This window comes from Salmo salar, chromosome ssa18 (genome assembly GCF_905237065.1).
Source record: "Salmo salar chromosome ssa18, Ssal_v3.1, whole genome shotgun sequence".
In the NCBI taxonomy this organism is placed as follows: Eukaryota; Metazoa; Chordata; class Actinopteri; order Salmoniformes; family Salmonidae; genus Salmo; species Salmo salar.
The window spans coordinates 63,115,809-63,136,845 of record NC_059459.1 but is presented as its reverse complement, the minus strand read 5'-3'; the positions used below and the strand labels follow the sequence as shown (position 1 = coordinate 63,136,845).

The 21,037-nt window shown below is 41.8% G+C and overlaps 1 protein-coding gene across 14 annotated transcripts in view; it reads right to left on the bottom strand.

Moving 5' to 3' along the window:
- Window positions 1–21,037, bottom strand: part of LOC106577626 (adhesion G protein-coupled receptor L3) — a 329,820-nt gene that overhangs the window by 13,718 nt on the left and 295,065 nt on the right. For all 14 annotated transcript variants that reach the window (XM_014155901.2, XM_045701384.1, XM_014155886.2 and 11 more), the window contains 3 exons: window positions 13,775–13,995; window positions 9,476–9,542; window positions 8,260–8,351 (listed from right to left, as the gene is read on the bottom strand). In XM_014155901.2, the coding sequence (XP_014011376.2) occupies window positions 8,260–8,351; window positions 9,476–9,542; window positions 13,775–13,995 (380 nt within the window). The remainder of the gene's footprint in view (window positions 1–8,259; window positions 8,352–9,475; window positions 9,543–13,774; window positions 13,996–21,037) is intronic.

Here is a 21,037-nt window from a genome sequence, read left to right as displayed (position 1 = left end):
AAATACAAACAGGAAATATTACAAAAAAAAGGGCTCAAATAAAGTACTATATTGATTAAATCCAATAGTCTTGAACAAGAATCCTCTTACTCTCACTCACTCGAATTTTGCGAGTCAGTCACAGGTGCTAAACGTAATTATCTTATTCACAAGCGTCTCCACTCCTCAATAAAAACGGGAGGGCCTAGCATTTCGCCTCAATCGTCTGTAATAAATGGGCCAGGTGCGATAGCAAAAATAAATGATTTATGAAATTATTGGGGCTAACCATTAAACATAATATTCCCAGGTCTATCTTAATGACCTGTTGGGAGAGGCACTTCATCAAGCTGATTGCCCCCTCAGGTAGACACAACGAGGGTGAAAAAAAAAATAAGAGGGAAATATTGACCTGGAACTAGGGCAATATTGCAGAGGGATGGGCGACAAGCAGTGGGGGAGGGGGGTTGATAGAGATGCCTAAGGACATAATAGAAGTATCAGGGAGGTCAGGATATGAAGAGGTTATTTTTCATATCTCCCTTGGTTTGTATCTGGTCGCCTTTGCTTTTCACTAAGAATTGAGGATGATAGTTATTTTGCCGTGAGGGCTATCTTGGAAAAATCTGGTTCAAGGCAGCAGATATCCTCAACAACCATCATTTCCTCCTGCTCTCCCTCACTCACTCCGGAAATGTTCAAAATACTGTACGAACTGTATATGAAGAATTTGGACAGGTATACGTGTCATTTCAAAATGCCTGTCAAAAATGCATAATATTCTCAAGAAAAATATCAACATGCAACAATTTCAAAGATTTTACTGAGTTACGGGTCATATGAAGAAATCAGTCAATTGAAATAAATACATTAGACCCTAATCTATGGATTTTACGTGTATGGGAATATAGATGTGCATCTGTTGGACACAGGTGCCTTAAAAAAAAAAAATGTATTTTTGTTCATTCAAATTTGCTATCGATAAAATTTGAGAGAGATACGCTTTTTGTGCATATGGAACATTTCTGGGATCTTTTATTTCAGCTCATGAAACATGGGACCAACACTTTACATTTTGCATTTATATTTTTGTTCAGTGCATATCCCTGCATTAGAATGATATATATATTTTTTTTTACTAAGTTGAGAAATTCTCCTAATTAACCCCCCTAGCACTTTCAGTCCTACAGACCTGGGCCCATTTCCCGAAGCTGAAGTAGCTCCCGTAGAGCCATTGAATACCCTCGCAATGATGCCACTCGAGCGTCACGCGGAATGGTTCCACAGCAGCAAAAACAGCACTTGTGCTCTTTCACCGGAAAAACGAGGGGAAAATGCTGATTGAGTTAATAGTCGGGTAGAAATATCAAAAATGAAAATAAATCGAGGAGCAAAGTGTTCCAATCCAAAACAACCAGATTAAACTGGCACCAATTTCCTTTTTGAAAAGAGATAAATTAGTCAATTCTGAGAGGAGATGTGCATTTCAAATGGCTTGAGATCGCATTATAGCTCACTGCAATTGGTCAATTGAGTCGCCTTTCACCTCAGCATAAAGGAGTCTCATTGACTAGTTGAAAGGAAATAGGAAATGCTGTTATCTACTCAGCAGGATGCCAGTGGTTTAACTAAAGGTTTGTGTACAAAGAAATGTCAATGACATTTCGAATCGATCATACCATCTTAATTTGCATATTCCTTCAGGGTCTATAGTAGGGGAATTCTCAATAAGTAGATACTTCATTCACCATGAAGCGTATACAGTACACGTCTACTCACAGTGATTTTTAAGTCATTAAAAGCGACGTGTCGTGAACAATTTTCAGTGCACATTTCTACGTTTCTCAGCACCTTGTGGACTGCAGTCATTAACGCTCAGCAATTTCCCAAATAGAGGGTTCAACAAAGTTTGGTAAAAGTTTGCGTAAGAGAGGAAAACAACATCCAATTTGTGTCAAAGGAACAACAAAGCGAAATCCTACAGAGTACAAATTATTATGGGGTTAAATACAACAGGTTACGCCAACGCAGCACTCACAACACATATCGGATGAGGAATTGACACGGGAAAGAGCCTTTGTCTATCGGGAAAGGCAATGGGGACCAAACACAATACAGAGTAAGCCCTAATAGTACAGTCCTCTATTGAAACATGTGGCATCTTACCAGTGCCATTCCACAATAAGAATTCCATCATAATAACGATAGCTAACATGAGGAAGAAAATATAAAAGACAAAAGATAAGAGTTAAAAAACAAAAACTCAATAAGACAAAGCATAGCATGCGGTGTTATTCAAAAGAAGAGAAACTGAGTAAAATGAAGTCAATGTGCAGAGAGAGAGAGAGAGAGAGAGAGAGAGTGAAAAAAACATGGAACATTCATTAAAAAAAGCATCGTGATGACATCTGAACATTAATGTGCGACATCAAATGATGAACACCACCAAATATAAGAAAAAGATAAAAAGAAATGTCCTACTAAATTATGACCTAGCAGGAGTCTGGACTGAACCTAAAATATGTCCCTCAATAAGACAATCCAGTAGAATGTCTTCTTCAAAATCAAAATGCTCACTGTATCAGACTAAAAAACAAACCATTATTTTCATCATCAAACAATTTGATTATTAGTAGCAGGCTAAATTGTTAGCAGTAGCCTAAATTATTTAGAACTTTAAGATTTGAAACGGATACAGTCCATTCAAAGCAACCAATAGCGTGGTTAAAATAGCAGTAGGACTATTTGTTTTGTGTCATATTTGTTTTCATTGTCACAGGTGCCATTTTGGACATCGCCATGTGGAATGAGATATTGTACATACATCTAGAGGTAGGTCTATCAGACGTCAGAGCTGGGAGAGAAGGGGTCATGACTGTTATGTTGTGGTCTGAGAGACAGAGAGTCCGGAGGTGAGGTTTCTGATTGGCCAAGAGAGGCAAGTGTAACAAATCATATGATAGAGAGAACTCTCCACAGATAAATATATCCTCTCCACAGACAGACAAGGCATCTCAAAGAAATAATCTCTATAGCTCATTCACAGTATTTTTAGATTACATCTCCCTTGATAAATAGCTAGGGGAAGTTCAAAAACTGTACTTACTATATTTTGAAATGTAAACAATGTGTTACTAATAACTGATCAAATCATCCAATTATAAAAAATGGTGTGCTTACATTTCTCCATAGTTACATTTAAAGCCACTCAGTTGGTGACTATCAACTCAATAACCCGTTCAAAGTCAGGTCGCAATATCAAAAGCTGTGTCAAAAGTGTTAGCACTAACACAGATGACACTCACAACTAGGGCTGTTGTGGTGACCCCTGTTACCGCCACACCGGCAGTCATGAGTCATGACCGCGGTAAAATCCCATGTGACCATTGAGTCGCTGTAACAGCGCTTTCTAAGGTGATGATTCATTCACAACAACAACATAGAGATTATGCATAGGCTTCTAAATCCAAAATAAGAAGAATTATGATTGTGCCTTATATTAGGCATGTCAGAAAAATCCTAAAACAAAACTTTAATGATGTCTTTGGTACATAATTGGTCTAGCCTATACTACAAAATGAAACAAATGAAGAGTAATTACCGTTGAGTGTGGACTGTATTATTATGCATACTGGATGCACTGGTTACCTTATGCTACACTCCAAAATGTATATCCATGTGTCTGGGAGAAAATGTACAGCCCTAGGTGATGGGGTTGGTTCATTGATTGTGCAGGGCTGATTACAGTTAGCCGACAACTAGTGAATTTGAATTTAGGGCATTTTTTCTATTGTCATAGTTAATTGGGTGACACTTTACCTTTAGCTATAGAGAATATCTCACCACCATGCGTTACCATCACCTACGCCCTCTCATTCTTTTCTCGAGCGCGCAGACAGGCTGTCAACAGTTTAGTGAAACATGTTCATTGTGAAAACATGTCACTATCGATGTTCTTGAACAGATTTCACTTGGTTTCCCAGATTAAGCACTGGGTAGCTACAGGAACAAGGTTGGAGAGCCCATGGCATATAGAGTTTGGGCTGAATATCACCTGTCGGGGCAGCGAGAACATGCTCCTCAAACAATGGATGAGTGAAATAAGTGTTCTTAAATGTATTTCCCAGCTGTTCATATTAAGCTCATGCTCCTCCACTATAAAGCCAAAGTTCAGTAGCCAACAAAACGGACCGGTGGGAAAGCTACAGTAGCAACCTCCATTCATTATTCCAGTGCATACAGATGACATGTCTTTGTCCCCATGCCCCTTGGTCCTGCCCATTTGATAATGGGCCATTTTAAAACGAACCTAATTCTAGATATTAGACAAGATTACATTGAGAATAGCCTGACGGGTGAAAATATGATCACTTGATAAGAGAACAGCTGTGCAATTTGAGGCAAGGAAAAGAGCAGAAGCTTTTTTGCTACTTTCTCAAATTATCAATAGCCTATAGTCACACCACGGAAGTATACAATTACTATGCAATTATACAAACCTTAGAATGTCTTAGAAATTACAACACAGTGCATTCGGAAAATATTCAGACCCCTTAAGTTTTTTTTTTCTTTTTAAAACCTGTTTTTGCTTTGTCATTATGGGGTATTGTGTGTAGATTGATGAGGGAAAACAAACTATTTAATCCATTTTAGAATAAGGCTGTAACGTAACAAAATGTGGAAAAAGTCAAGGGGTCTAAATACTTTCCAAATGCACAGTATGTTATAATTTCTAAGGTTTGTATAATTCACAACTAAAGTTGCAAAATAATTCTAAATCTAGCATTTAGGACCTGTTTCAAATGATCACTTTTATGCTCAACATAGCCACTTCATATGCGCACTCACTCTGTAATGGGAAAAATATCCTTTCTATTTTATTCCGCTAAGTTCCATTATATTCTTCTTACTATAAAATCTGATCAAATTAAATAATGTCACAGGGCTTATTGTCAGGTAAATGAACAAGCCTACAGCCTATGGCATGGCGCATAGCCAGATACAGTAACTAACATACAGTAGTCCAAATCATTCTGTTCTTGTCACGACTTCCGCTGAGGTCGGTCCCTCTCCTTGTTCGGGCAGCGTTCGGCGGTCGATGTCACCGGTCTTCTAGCCATCGCCGATCCACCTTTCATTTTCCATTTGTTTTGTCTTGTTTTCCCGCACACCTGGTTTGCATTCCCTCATTACTCGTCTTGCATATAACCGTCTGTTTCCCCCCCCCATGTCTGTGTGTGGAATTGTTATGTGTAAATGTATGTGTACTCCAGGCTGGTTTGCGCCGGGTTATTGTAACCCGTATGTGTTTAGTTTTCTGAGTGCCGTGTTTTGTTCGCCTCAATAAAGGGCTCCGTTTGCTACCCATTTCTGCTTTCCTGTGCCTGACTTCCCTGCAGCCAGTTACGCACTCCTTTACACTTCTGAAATACATTTTTTTTCAAATCATAATGCTTCTTTAGACCTGACTAAAATATATAATGGATGTATTGTGATGGTGTACATGAAATTAATTTATTAGACTTTAAAAAAAATGTAGACGTTCCAAAGGCTGGCATCTGCGGCTTACATAAGTGGCCTCTAGATACTAAACGTGTTTATGTTAATTAACGGTCAATTACCGTGAGACCAGCAGTCTTTTACATGACAATAACCGGCCGACAAAATGTCATGACCGCCACAGCCCTAATCACAAATAAACAAAACCAAGCTAAACTCATGGTCATCCTAGCTCCAATCAGAGTCCACAGAGATGCAACAGTATGCACGGCCCATTATAACATATAATCATATTTACAAACCTCATTTTAAAATCGGTTGTTATTGAGTCACGGACAAATGTCACAACAGACTGCGCAGCTCTGGGCTTTGAACTCTGCCGTGCCAACACGTCTCAGACCGCTATCAATGCTATCCAAGAGAGTGCTGCTGATAGTGATGCAGACTGTTCTGTCTAGTAGGGAGTTCTGTTCTCTATTCAGAACAGGATACACAGAGCAGACATCCTCTGGAAAACGAGCCTCGGCACTGCTGGCATTGTGAGTGTGTGCCTGCCTGCGTGAGTGAGTAAGAAAGAGTGTCTACTGTATGTGAGAAAGAGTGACTGTGTGGGTGTGTGTGGCGGGGTGTATAGTGTGTGTGTGTGTGTGTGTGTGTGTACTCGCTGACAGAACTAGGCCAGCAGGGTCTCACTCCACTTTGACAAAAGCAGTGACAGGCGGCTGGAGATGATGCCTAGCATTACAGCCATTAAACACAGTGATGCTACTAGAGTGTCTTCAAACTGGCGGACAGGGAAAACACAGAAGCTTTTTATCCATCAATAGGATATAGGAATGGTAGACAGAGGCAGAAAAACTACTTAAGTCCGGCCACAAAATAAGTCTACCCTGACACCTGGTTGGACTAACACCCCTAAGTGAACCAGAAAAAATGCTGTGTCATCGTTTTGGCTGATTCCTTTCGGCTCCTAGAGGCGCAAAGGGCCTCACGGTGTCATTGTGAACTAATGTAGTGTTCCAAGACACCACCGACTCTACTTTGTTCCAAATGACCTTGAATTACTATTTAATCACTTAACAAACAGATACACTTCATGACCAAAAGTATGTGGACACCTGCTCATCGAACATCTCATTCCAAAATCATGGGCATTGATATGGAGTTGGTCCGCCCTTTGCAGCTATAACAGCCTCCACTTTTCTGGGAAGGCTTTCCACAAGATGTTGGAACATTGCTGAAGGGACTTACTTCTGTGTGGCCTACCACTTCACGGCTGAGCCGCTGTTGCTCCTAATCGTTTCCACTTCACAATAACAGCACGTACAGTTGACCGGGGCAGCTCTAGCAGGGCAGATATTTGACAAACTGACTTGTTGGAAAGGTGGCATCCTATGACAGTGCCACGTTGAAAGTCACTGAGCTCTTCAGAAGCGCAATTCTCTGCTGCCAATGTTTGTCTATGGAGATTGCATGACTGTGTGCTCGATTGTATACACCTGTCAGCAATGGGTGTGGCTTAAATAGCCGAATCCACTTATTTTAAGGGTTGTCCACATACATTTGTATATATAGTGTACCACAATCATAGCTAGACATGAAATACAAAAAGGATTCAAATTTAAATGAATGACCAAACCTTCAACATTTTATCTAATCTCACCATTGCGACCGATTGTTTTGTGGTGATATCACAATAGGTGGTTAATTTGTTTTCACAAAACACAGTGAGCATATTAAACACATTTATACTAATTCATTCATTGTCACTCAAACTGCAACGCCAGTAAACTGTGGGCTTTATAATGTCATTCATAGTTCCATATCCTGAGTAGCAGGGAGCGCACGCACAAGCGCACACCCAGATGCACACACCCACACACTCCCATTTATGAATATTCATCCATGTGTTAGCGGATGCCGACGGGCCAGGTTAATTCTACCAGATTGTCTCGTGGCCTTTTCCCTCGCCGACCAGTGTGCACTTCAGATAATGAAGTACGCCTGCTGGAATACCTGTCCCGTTTTAACCCTTGCCTCCCCTCCATGACACAACCTTTGGTGATAATGAGTTATGAACCTGGAGGGCTGCGCTTCCTGCATCTCCGCATGGCCATTCTCACCCTTCAGATGTGTTTTGAGAGGTTCACAGATAAAACGGAAGAAGTTATTCTAAGCAGCGGCACATGGTAACAACACAGCTTCCAACTCAAAGTCTAGGTTTAGTATGACGTACATAACATTGATTGTTCAATATAATTGTGTTGTTTTGGCAGCTTTTGTTCAGTATATGTGGCCCACGCGGGGATCGAACCCACAACCCAGCGGTGTATTCGTCCCACTGATTCTGTTGCGAAATGGTTCTTAAACGGAAGCAAATGGCACGAAGCGGGGAGGGACCCATCTCCATATGTCCAATAGAAACTCTTGTTTTAGTGTCAAAACGGAATGTTGAATCAACCGCTGTTGTTACCAGCACCATGCTCTAACACAGGGTTTCCCAAACTCGCCCCCCTGGGTGCGCATGTCGTTTTTTTGCCCTAGGTCTACACAGCTGATTCAAATAACCAACTCATCATCAATTTCTGATGATTTGAATCAGTGGTGTAGTGCTAGGGGACAAAATAAACGTGCACCAAGGGGGGGCCCCGGGACATAGTTTGGGAAACCCTGCTAACACACCGAGCCACGGGAACCTGTTCTGTCATACCAATGTACTAACTTCCATGTACTATTGTCATGTCTGGAAGGTCTCAATGCCTGAGAGGACGAGCGACTTACTTGATGTTGTCGAGGCAACCCGAGTCGGGTTTGAGGATGGCGGTGTGGTGGAACATCTTGTACAGCGCGATGCCTAGGAATATTACGTTGAGCTGGAAGAGATGGATGAAAGAGAGGAGGGAAGCACAGCTGAAATGGAGTTTGTGTGTTGTTGTTGATGCTTTCATATATTTTTTAAATCGGGGAGACATTGTTACAGCTGAGTTGAGTATGTTGTGTCGAAACAAGATGTGGTTTCCCACTTTGCCATGTAGAGCACAAAATGATATGAAAACTGTATTACAGTATAACTGCCACATATAGAAGTATCATGTTGTACTTGACAATGAAGTTGAACTATTTGGCTCCTGATCAATGTAATGGCTGGAGTCTGTCCTAAATGACTGTACTAAACATGCAGTTAACCATAGGAAGCAAACTACATTTGGGACTGATATATTTAAGACTGTTTGCAGTTCTCCAAACTGCTCTCGTCAGGAGTCAAATAATGTCAAACAAAACTAAACATATAGGTTAGGTAGAAATACCACAAGTATAGCACAATAGAGAAACGAAGTAGTAGTATGGAGCATCAGGATTGTTGCTGTTATCATTTATTATGCCTCAAACATGAATCAGCTAAAAGCTAAAATGTCATTGCGGACCAGCGGTAAAGCTATCTCAAGATGGTATTGCCCCTCAAAAAGACACCAATTTGAAAGCTAACTCGTACTACACCGTGCTAGGGAAGTGACATTCAGCTAATTGAGCCACCGTTTGAATCACCCCCCCACACACCTCCTATTTTTCCTCAGTATATGCTTATGCGGTTTCAGAGTGTCTGCTTGTGTGCATGTTACTGAGTCTGTGCCCTATCTCTGTGCCTCAAGGTACAAAGTAGCAGCCATAGATAGCTATGATTCTAGGCGGAAGTTCTGGGCGAAAATCAATCATTGTCGTGGAGCGGAATCACTCTGAGACTGAATACTGAGCAGTGTTCGTCTCTCCTCTCTTCCTCACCAAAGACATCTCTGTCAATTGTGCGGAAAAAGCGGCTAACCGGAATAATTCACAATTCACATCCTCATCCATTTCCCGCCATGACACCTGACCAGCAGTGGCTTATATTACGGTGGAAAGTGGATGTTAAGCTCTCTCTGGACCATTTAAGTGGTGCCCTGAGGTGCTAAGTAGGGTTAATGAGATAGTATGGTAGTGGGAAAGTAGGGACGCTTACCATAATTATCAAGGTTGCCGGTCCTATGAAGCTCCAAATGAAGTAGGTGTCCAGTCGAAGCCAGCACCTGGAGGGGAGGAAACAAGACAGAAGAGAGAGAGAAAGGACGAGAGAAGAGAGAGGAGAGAAAAGAGCGAGATGAGAGAGAGAAATGCACAGGACATACATCAACATGGAGGCTGGAGTGACAAAGAGAAATGAGCACTTCAAACACAGTGCCCGCAAGGGGGTAGGAGAGTTATGAACGTTACATGAGGGTTACATGAGGGTTTGGAGGGAGGATTTGGGTGGTTTCAGTGTCATAACTTCTTATTGGCTGTGATGGTCACAACAGTGTTATCAAAGGACAAAACTCTAATGTGGCTCTGGGCTGAAGTTTCCCCTAAGTAGCCTAACGGTTAAAAGTGTCGGGCCAGTAACCGAAAGGTCACTGGTTTGAACCCCAGAGCCAACCAGGTGAAAAATCTGCTGATGTGCCCTTGAGCAAGGCACTCAACCCTAATTACTCCTGTAAGTCACTCTGGATAAGACTGTCTGCTAAGGTACCCAATCCGAACCTTAACCGTTAGTGGAGAAAAGCTCAACTACATCAGAATCAGCGTCAACTTCACCCTACTTCCCTAATATGATCCTGTGTGCAGCTGTTATGTTCATTAGGTTAGAGGTTTATTCCATATAAGGAATAGAGTAGTATCACAGAAATACAATTGATGCTTCGCAACGTTTGCACAGAAAATAATAGGAAATTCGGAACTTCTTAATGGAATTCCATCCCCTTAATTTAATTCCATTCCCAACTCACCTCCTGATTTGACTGACTTTAAATTTAATGGACTTCAACCATACAGACACTAATACCATTTTCACACTATTGTGCCGACCCAAACCATACTTTGCTAACTCAGATACATTTTCTTATCACATTTTCCTTTCGAGCACAGTTCCAGCAACTAAAGTGGATGTCTTACCAGGCCAGCTCAGTACAACTCGCCTCAGCTCGGCAGTGTGAAAAGCGCCATAGAGACTTAGATGAACTGTCCAGCCTCATCATGTTAACAAATGAACCACTCTCACTGTCACATTACCATATTAACAATGCAACACCGTGCGCTTGCTTGACTTCTCCATGGAAGTTACTATACTCTAGTTGGTTGATTGAAAGCAAACGGGCCCAGATATGAGAGCGCATGGGAGCAGATGTGGGATGAAGGTGATACTGGGAAGGCGATCGACAAAAATGAAGTTGATTCATGACCTTCCGGCTAAATTATTAATAGTTTAATCTCCGCCGCCGCTCGATAGACCTCCATTTTTGGCCATCGGAAATTACAGTTTCCTACTCTGTTGTCATTTGGATGACAAAGAGGCAAAATGGAAGTGGCAGCGAATTAGCCGTAATTCAATAGCATTTTAAGGCAGATTGAAGTGTGAAGAGGAGTGCGCACTTAGCTTCGGACAGCGAAGGCCATACTCGAACACAGGGAGGAAACCCGACAATGCAACTCAAGATTTAATTAGAACTTGTCACCTCATATTCCAGACTACAATAGTGAGTGTTCAAGAAATCCTGAAAAGAGATTCATTTTTCTTACATTCATTTCATGGACATTTTCACACGGCATGGCCCTAATGGAATTTTTCAACTATATAAAGTGTCGGTAGCGTAATTAGACTTGAAGTGAAAAGCTCAAAAGCCTTGGCCGGGTTTTTGCTAATACTTCACGCACTAACATGCTCGATCACAACCCGATGCCTTGATAAAAGTCAAAATATATATAACCAGAATATACAGACAGAAAACAATGCATGCTATCCAAATGGCACCGTATGAGCCCTATGGGCCCTGGTCAAAAGTAGTGCACTATATAGGGAATAGGGTGCAATTTGGGTGCCAGTGAGTGTTCATTTGGTATTACTGGGACTTGATACTTCTCCCCCTGGTCAAGAGATGATGTAAAAACACACGACCATCAAAGGTTTCCTAAGTAGTCATTGTAAATTCTGCTGAAAGCGCAATTGTTCTTTTATTTTTTTTTACCCCGTCAGATCACAGAAAAGCAGATTTATTTAAAAGCCAATGGCTGTCATTTCTGCCTTAGTGCGTGAACCAGCAAGCCTCCCTGCCTCCTGTCCTCTCCAGTCATGTCAGGATTCTGTGTTGCCTTTTGAGTCTATCTATTTTCGCTTGTGTCAGGCTGAAGCTGTATTGGTGGCCATCTCCTCAGAATCTTCTTGGTAAAGAATCTAAGGGAATAGAAACCTGGGTCCTCTCCCAACGTCTAGTGTTGAGTACTCACGTCGGTGACACTGATTCACAGCAACTTGACACATTTGTTAAGCTCAAAGAGACACTTTGTAGAGAGGGGAGAGAAAAGCGCTACCGAGACGAGACAACTTAAAGAGACTTTAAGTCACGCGTGAGGACTTCTCTCTCATGATGGGCTCCAGGTACGCCAAGTTGTCTAAATGCAGTTTGTCTACTGCAAAATGGATAGAGTGGCCATTAAAGTTTTAACAAACTGTCATTATTAATGTCAGATAAATGACCAAGTAAAGGACTTATGGTGAAATGTGAGCTACGTGCCTTTTTTGGTTGCAATGTTGTCATTTGTGAATATGAAGTGAGTTCATCTCCTTATGGTATATGTGCGTGTGGTGTGTGGTGTGTAAGTGGTGTGTGTGTACGTGGTGTGTGTGTGTATGTGGTGTGTACAAGCGCACATGAACATGTACAGTATGACATGTATGATAAAACATCTCATGAGCAAAGTTGCTGATGCTGGTTTATATTATTTTCCGTTTGGCTACAGATTTAGTGAAAGAGGAACGATGTCTCTGTGTTATTGTTAGGAAGGCTGGTTCATGTTTCAGAGGGAAGCGCGAGAGCAAATCAAATGATTTCTTGAGCATCTTCTGCGGGGAAACATAAGACCCTATGAAGACTACTGTCTCGGTATGTGAATGCTAAAGACGCTAACCACAATGGCTTGACATTCACACGGCTATGGCTAGCGTTTGAGCTTGCATTTTCCACTGTTAAACATTTTGTCAAGTCAGCAGAAGTTCTGATTGAGAATAACCGCTCAGGTCCATTATTAAGGGGTGATGAGGAGCATTAGTTATTGCAGCAATGCCAAATATATATCGTTGGAGGCTAACGACTACCACAAATTGTTTTTACTCAGAAAAATGAGTCAGCCGAATGAGTATGGCTGTGTGAATATGTGAGAATTAAACTGACTAAATAAATGTGCAAATAAAATGTAATGTTAGGACAGGAGTTTTTCTTGTCTAGTTGATGTGACGAGGAACAACTCGGTGCCCTTGTTATAGTCTACAAGATGTTTCTATTTCAGGTCACACGTTCAGGAAACCCCCTCACCTGGGCCCATATTCATAAAGCGTCTCAGAGTAGCCCTTTCTACATCAGCTGATGTCACAAAGTGTTTATACAGAAACTCAGCCTAAAACCCCAAACAGCAAGTGATGTATCCTAGATCAGCACTCCTACTCTGAGACACATTATGAATACAGGCCCTGGTCTTAAACTGAAGAACAATTTCTCTCTAAAAAAAAAAAAAAACCTGAATGGCACAGCAGGATGGAACTACATCTCGACAGCCGTTAGACAAACAAACGCCCAGAACAACCTTACTGAACCTATCACAACCATATTGAATAGTTCAGATATGGCCAACAGCCTGGCATTGTGGATCATAAGATGGTGCTGGTCGTACAGATGACTTCTTTGAACAAGCCGTTATTTTGTTTAAAAAAAAATTCAATACAAAAAGTTATGTTATTATAGTATAATATATGCCATTTAGTAGACACTTTTATCCAAAGAAACGTACATTTTTCATTTGGGTGGTGCCTGCAGGAATCAAACCCACAATCCTTTGCATTGCAAGTACCATGCTCTACCAATTGAGCCACACAGGACCATATGGGCTATGCAAACAGCAGCCTTGCCTCCAAGTAAGATCTTGTCTAGAAGTGTTTCCCAAACAGGTCCCGAGGACCCCCTGTCATTTCACACATCGAACCCTAGCACACCAGATTTGACTAATCAAGGGCTTGCTGATTAGTTTTGAATCAGGTGTGCCAATACTGGAAAATATCAAATAGAGGAACACATGGTGCTTGCGGAGAGGTTTAAGCAACACTGCTTTAGAATCTAGACCTTCGTAGTTAATGGGTTAATGGTGGGCATGGCATGGTTCTAACGTCAGGGTTCCAACAGCGAGGTTCTAACGATGGGGTTCTAACGCAGTGGTTCCAGTTCTGGTAAATACTCACACTCGATCCGTGCCGTAGCTCCGGTAGTCGACGGCGGCCGACACAGCCACAACGAGCGCGGGCACGCCGTAGCCCACCAGGTAGAAGTAGCGTTTGCGCGAGTGCTCACTCTCAAACACCTCCACCAGCATAATGTAGAGCTGCACACCCTCCAGGAACATCCAGGTGAAGGCAGCCAGGAAGAAGAAGTGGAGCAGGGCAGCGAACACAGCACAGGCAATCTGAGGAGGGGAGAGGAGACAGTACAGGTCAAAGGTCAAAGCATTTGGCTTAAAGACGGACAGAAAACGTGTCGATGTGCAGCTAAAAATTCCAGGTGTTACTATCTCATGATTTTATTCATATTATTAAAACATTTCATGTAATTTTTTTTTCTATTATTAAAAATACCTTTAGGGCCGAAATGTCAGTCTCATGCATTTGACAAGGTAGTATACATAAATAAACAAGGAACTAATGACTTTTCAAATGAGCGAGAGTCGCTCCATGCTTCAAATGAAAAAGGGCATGATATCATCAATTGGATATGTTCCTGGGTGTAGTTGCCGTCTCTTGTCGACTGATTGCTGATACTGAGTGAGTAGTATTGACCTGTCAATTTACCTTTTAACCTTTCAATTGACCCCTACATGCCCCCTACCCCATCGTTATTGCTGGTACCCTTTCCAAGATTTGCACCATTGGGAAAGTGGAGAACAGCAAACGGGAAAAGCGGTTGTACAGTTGTCATGGTTCACTAGCAAAGACGTTGAGCATGGGGGCTGAAGGATGAGAAGCCAATATTCTGTGAGTCAACTGGAGCTATCTCTGAAATGATATAGGTACCTCAGGTGGGTGTCAGAAGACTGGAATGGACAGGAGCGCCGACACTCGTGCACACACACACACACACACACACACCAGTGTACTTGCAACGACTGTAATTGATCAGATTATTGGAGCAATTGGTCATACGCGAGGTACTTTGTTCTACGGTCATTGAAATTGGTTTCAATTAAATTACTCTCAGGTTCAGTGGCCATCACCGCAATGAGGAGAGCGATCTTTAAATTGCCCAGTGAATCAAGACCATCACATCTTATGAAAGGGAAGAGTAGAGGGCAAAAGCACAGTCTGCAGACGTTCATCGTTCAGTAGGGTCCACATTTATGAGAGCAAGTGTGTGTCTTTCTGTGCCTGTCAATTGCACTAATTGTGGAATAGACTTTACATTGCGTACCTCACACATACACACACACACACACACCCTTTCACTGCTCCTCTAACTCCTCTCACCACCCTCCCAACCGCACCCTGTTGATAATGACTTTGCCCTTAGTGCAGAACTCTACCAGATACCTACGACAGCCAGCGACAGTCAGCGACAGTCATTAAAAACAGTGATTGCCTAATCCAGATTATCTGCAGCGTTTAGAGATCAGTCTACTGCTCTGCATCGTGACGGGAGGTTTAGTGCAGTGGCGGAAAGGGGGGAAAAGGGAGTGGGTGAGGGGGAGCGTGTGTGTGGTCATTTGATAGAAACATAGGAGCTTGAGCTGTGTCAGGTGAAGTAACAGGGTGTAACTGGGAGAGCCAGGGGGACTGGGGAGGAACTGGCTGAAGGAGTATTTGGGAGAGATGCTTAGAAAGGTCTAGATGAGGGCAGAGTCAGTGTTGGCTATAGATATCCCATGGTGTTAATTATCATTGTATATATATATATATATATACAGTACCAGTCAAAAGTTTGGACACCTACTCATTAAAGGGTTTTACTTTATTTTGACTACTTTCTACATTGTAGAATAATAGTGAAGACATCAAAACTATGAAATAACACTAAAAAAAAGTGTAGATTCTTCAAAGTAGCCACCCTTTGCCTTGATGACAGCTTTGCACACTCTTGGCATTCTCTCAATCAGCTTCACCTGGAATGTTTTTTCAACAGTATTGAAGGAGTTCCCACATATGCTGAGCACTTGTTCACTGCTTTCCGCCACTCTGCGGTCCGACTCATCCCAAACCAGCTCAATCGGGTTGAGGTCTGGTGATAGTGGAGGCCAGGTCATCTGATGCAGCACTCCATCACGCTCCTTCTTGGTCAAATAGCCCTTACACAACCTGGAGGTGTGTGGGGGTCATTGTCCTATTGAATAGTCCCACTAAGCGCAAACCAGATGGGATGGCGTATCACTGCTAAATGCTGTGGTAGCCATGCTGGTTAAGTGTGCCTTGAATTCAAAAAAAAATATTGACAGTGTCACCATCAAAGCACCATCACACCTCCTCCTCTATGCTTCACGGTGGGAACCACACATGTGGAGATCATCCGTTCACCTACTCTGCATCTCACGAAGACTCAGACCAAAGGACAGATTTCCAACCGTCTAATGTCCATTGCTCCTGTTTCTTGGCCCAAGCGAGTCTATTCATCTTATTGGTGTCCTTTAGTAATGGTTTCTTTGCAGCAATTCGACCATAAAAGCCTGATTCATGCAGTCTCCTCTGGACAGTTGATGTTGAGATGTGTCTGTTACTTGAATTCTGTGAAGCATTTATTTGGGCTGCAATTTCTGAGGTGCAGTTAACTCTAATGAACTTATCCTCTGCAGCAGCGGTAACTCTGGGTCTTTCTTTCCTGTGGCGGTCCTCATGAGATCCAGTTTCATCATAGCACTTGATGGTTTTTGCGACTGCACTTGAAGAAACTTTCAAAGTTCTTGAAATTTTCCGGATTGACTGACCTTCATGTCTTAAATTATTGATGGACTGTTGTTTCGCTTTGCTTATTTGAGATGTTGTTGCCGTAATATGGACTTGGTCTTTTACTAAATACGGCTATATTCTGTATACCACCCTGACCTTGTCACAACACAACTGATTGGCTCAAACGCAGTAAGAAGGAAATAAATTCCACAAATTAAAAAAGGCACACCTGTTAATTGAAATGCATTCCAGGTGACTACCACATGAAACTGGATGAGAGAATGCCAAGAATGTGCAAAGCTGTCATCAAAGCAAAAGGTGGCTACTTTGAAGAATCTCAAATATAAAATATATTTTGATTTGTATAACACTTTTTTGGTTATTACATGACTCCATGTGTGTTATTTCATAGTTTTGAGGTCTTCATTATTATTCTACAATGTAGAAAACAGTAAAAAAATAAAGAAAAACCCTTGAATGAGTAGGTGTTCTAAAACTTTTGACTGGTACTGTATATATCATGTCCAAACAATTGCATTTCCACAGGTTATAGAAACATCTCAAGGATGATCAATGGAAACAGGATGCATCTGTGCTCAATTTTGAGTCTCATAGCAAAGGGTCTGAATTCTTATGCAAATAAGGTATGTGTGAATTTGTCATTATGAGGTATTGTGTGTAGATTGCGGAGGAATTTTTTACTCCATTATTCACTCCATTTTAGAATAAGGCTGTAACGTAACAAAATGTGAAAAAAGTCGAGGTCTGAATACTTTCCGGAGGCACTGTATATCCTCCAAACACTGGTTTTGAGGGCATTATCATTTTTATACAACAGGTTACCAACCTATTCAAATAATGATTTACATATTTTGACCCAAAAAATGTTTTTTGGCTAATTTATTCATATTATTTTATCCTTCCACAATATATAGTCCCGACACAAATCTATGGTTGCCACCCAAGCCGGCTGGTCGTTTGTCTATCGGTTTGGTTGCCAGAGACGTGAACCAAGTCCTTCAGTATTTTTGTTCTGTATCTATTGACGCGACCCAGTCGTTCGTTTGAAATGTTCCATTGCCATATGAGCTGGCAACGTTCTTATCCTTTGCTCGCGAGTTAGCAAACTACAGCTAACACAGTCACGCCAAACAGTGCAGCCAGAATAACAGAAAAGTAGCTGCTTTGTGTGTTTGTTTAAGCTGTTTTCTAATGACATTTATTTGGATACATTGATAACAATGAGCTAATGATGCACGATTTCAGCTGACAAAGAAAATGTGCTCTCGCATCAGGATGCTGTTGATCAGAGGGGCTAACCAACAACACAGATAACACAATCATGTCAAACTGAAGCTGGGAAGACCGCAAACTAGCTTCATTTTGTTTCATTTTAACTGTTCTGTTGACATTTCTTTGTATAGATCCATAAAAAGGATGCTGATTTATGATTGACAGGCTGAGAAAAGCTGAGTGCCTGTCTGTCTCATCCCGACTCGACCCCAACACGTTCATTGCTATGTTACAGCTGGAGATCGAATTTCAATATTGAAACAATGTTGCAAATGCCAGAGAGACAGGCAGCAAGGTCTATACAAATCTACGCTATTGAAAACCAATTGCTAGTCTAAAAGAAATGGGAGATAATGTCTAGATGCTTAGACATGTCTAGACATGCTTAGACATGCTTGGATATCAAGTTTATAAATTGTCTGGTTGGGCTGATGACAGTGGATTGCACGTCAAACATTTCAATGTCACAGCCGGTGGTAAATTGTGGAATAGACACCGGCTGGAATGGGGTTTTAACCAAATCAGCATTCAGGATTAGACCCACCTGTTGTATAAATTCCCAAAACAAGTTGAGGAACATGTACTGTGCTACTCATAACCATGGCTACATACAGCTTCAAAACAGAACAATTACAAATATATAGGCTAGGCTATGTTCACTTGAGGTGTCTAAATTAGAACAGACTAAGAACAGCAATTATATTTGTTCTAGAGGAAACACACTCAACCGTTTGCCATCTTAATTGGAATAAGTGAACGTTGCAGACAGAATTTATATCCATTGTACAACATGCCTTATACTTCAGCTTTTCACCCTTCCAATATCCAGATGCCCTAGTAAGTGTACACTAAAACCTTGATGTTCCAGCGGACTGCTGAATTGCCTTCTCGAGTGTAACTGTTCGTCAAGTGATGAGAGCTGTAGTGAAGCTCACACTGAATGCTTAAGTACCAGACATCTTTTTTTAACAAGATCCAGGCTTAAAGTACTGCGTAAAGTCAGGACAGCGAAATAAAAAACAATTTAACTGATAAGATTATACTGCAATAGGAAGACGTGAGCATAACGATTCAATAGGGTTAAGGTTAAAATCTGATGGATTTTCTCATTTACTAAATTCTTGGCTCACCCCATGTTTGTTGAGTACTAGCCTTTTTAGTGTTTGACCAGGATTTTTGTGTGAACTGAATAACTTTGAAGCAAAAGTTTCACTATAAGGAATTAAAAATTATACCTGGTTAAAGGTTTAGTGCAGGCAAAAATATGATTTTCCAGTGTTGTATATATTACCACACTATGAGGTTGGAATAAGTGTGACAATTATGATAATGCCCTTTCAGTGTAAGAGCGGTTTGAAAACAGTTTTGGCCTGCCGGGTGACATCACTATGCGGAAAATGAGTTAATAGACCAATAAGAAAACATTCCAAACCTCTCTGCCAATAACAGTGAGTTTTCAGTTTCCCCCTCGAAGACAGTTCTAGCAACATTCTTGCTTGAGAAATTGCTCTTTGCTAATAAGCTACACTACATGACCAAAAGTATGCGGACACATGCTTGTCGAACATCTCATTCCAAAATTAAGTGCATTAATATGGAGTTGGTCCCCCTTTGCTGCTATAACAGCCTCCATCCTTCTGGGAAGGCTTTCCACTAGATGTTGGGACATAGCTGCAGGGGCTTGCTTCCATTCTGCCACAACAGCATTAGTGAGGTCGGGCACTGATGTTGGGCGATTAGGCCTGACTCGCAGTCGGCGTTCCAATTCAACCCAAAGGTGTTCGATGGGGTTGAGGTCAGGGCTTTGCGCAGGCCAGTCAAGTTCTTCAAAACCAATCTCGACAAACCATTTAATTTCTATTTGGACTTTGCTTTGTGCACAGGGGCATTGTCATGCTTTAACAGGAAAGGGCCTTCCCCAAACTGTTGCCACAAAGTTGGAAGCACAGAATTGTCTAAAATGTCATTGTATGCTGTAGCATTAAGGTTTCCCGTCACTGGAACTAAGGGGCCTAGCCCGAACCATGAAAAACAGCCCCAGACCATTATTCCTCCTCCACCAAACTTTACAGTTGCCACTATGCATTGGGGCAGGTAGCGTTCTCCTGGCATCTGCCGTCGGACTGCCAGATGGTGAAGCATCATTCATCACTCCAGAGAAAACGTTTCCACTGCTCCAGAGTCCAATGGCGGTGAACTTTACACCTCTCCAGCCGACGCTTGGCATTGCGCATAGTGATCTTAGGCTTGCGTGTGGCTGCTCGGCCATGGAAACCCATTTCATGAAGTTCCCGACAAACAGTTTTTGTGCTGACGTTGCTTCCAGAGGCAGTTTGGAACTCGGTAGTGAGTGTTGCACCCGAGGACAGACAATTTTTAGGTACTACGTGCTTCAGCACTCAGTGGTCCCGTTCTGTGAGCTTGTGGGCCTACCACTTCGCGGCTGTGCCGTTGTTGCTCCTAGACGTTTCCACTTCACAATAACGGCAATTACAGTTGACCAGGGCAGCTCTTGCAGGGCATAAATTTGACAGACTGACTTGTTGAAAAGGTGGCATCATATGACGGTGCTACATTGAAAGTAGCTCTTCAGTAAGGCGATTCAACTGCCAATGTTTGTCTATGGAGATCATATAGCTGTGTGCTCGATTGTATACACCTGTCAACAACGGGTGTGGATGAAATATCCGAACCCACTAATTTGAAGGGGTGTCCACATACTTTTCTAAATATAGTGTATTTTTTGTCTGTTTTTGACGTAAATGTTACCCAGAAAGGATTTGATGATGAGATTAAAACAGCTGCATTGGACCTTTATCTACTGTATCTAGCTGTTACCTGTGGACCCACTCTATCAAATCCTTAGTTACTGCAGGTGGGACTTGGTGTTAATGATGGTATGATAACCTGGTGACCGTATATACAGAGAACAGAGCCGTGTCTGATTTAGACCGGATGAACCAGGTGCGTAGCCTCTCAAGCCAATCAGTAACACTAATGGATCAAATAAGTGACAGGTTGAAATGAAAACACATGGGCACATTCAATAGTTCAATTTGGCTCCCTCTCCTCCTTTCCTTTATCAGAGAACTGATTTGGGAGACAGGTGATAGATAAAACATCAGACTTAAATCCCGAACAGACTACTGAGTCGTTGCTTTCAATGTATTTTCTGATTAGTGCAGAAAAAGAAGACCAGACAAGGATTTGGAGCAACTTTAGACTAGTGAGATGAAGTCCCCCAGACTCGCTCAAAAGTAGAAACCTCCAACTTTTCAGAGAGAC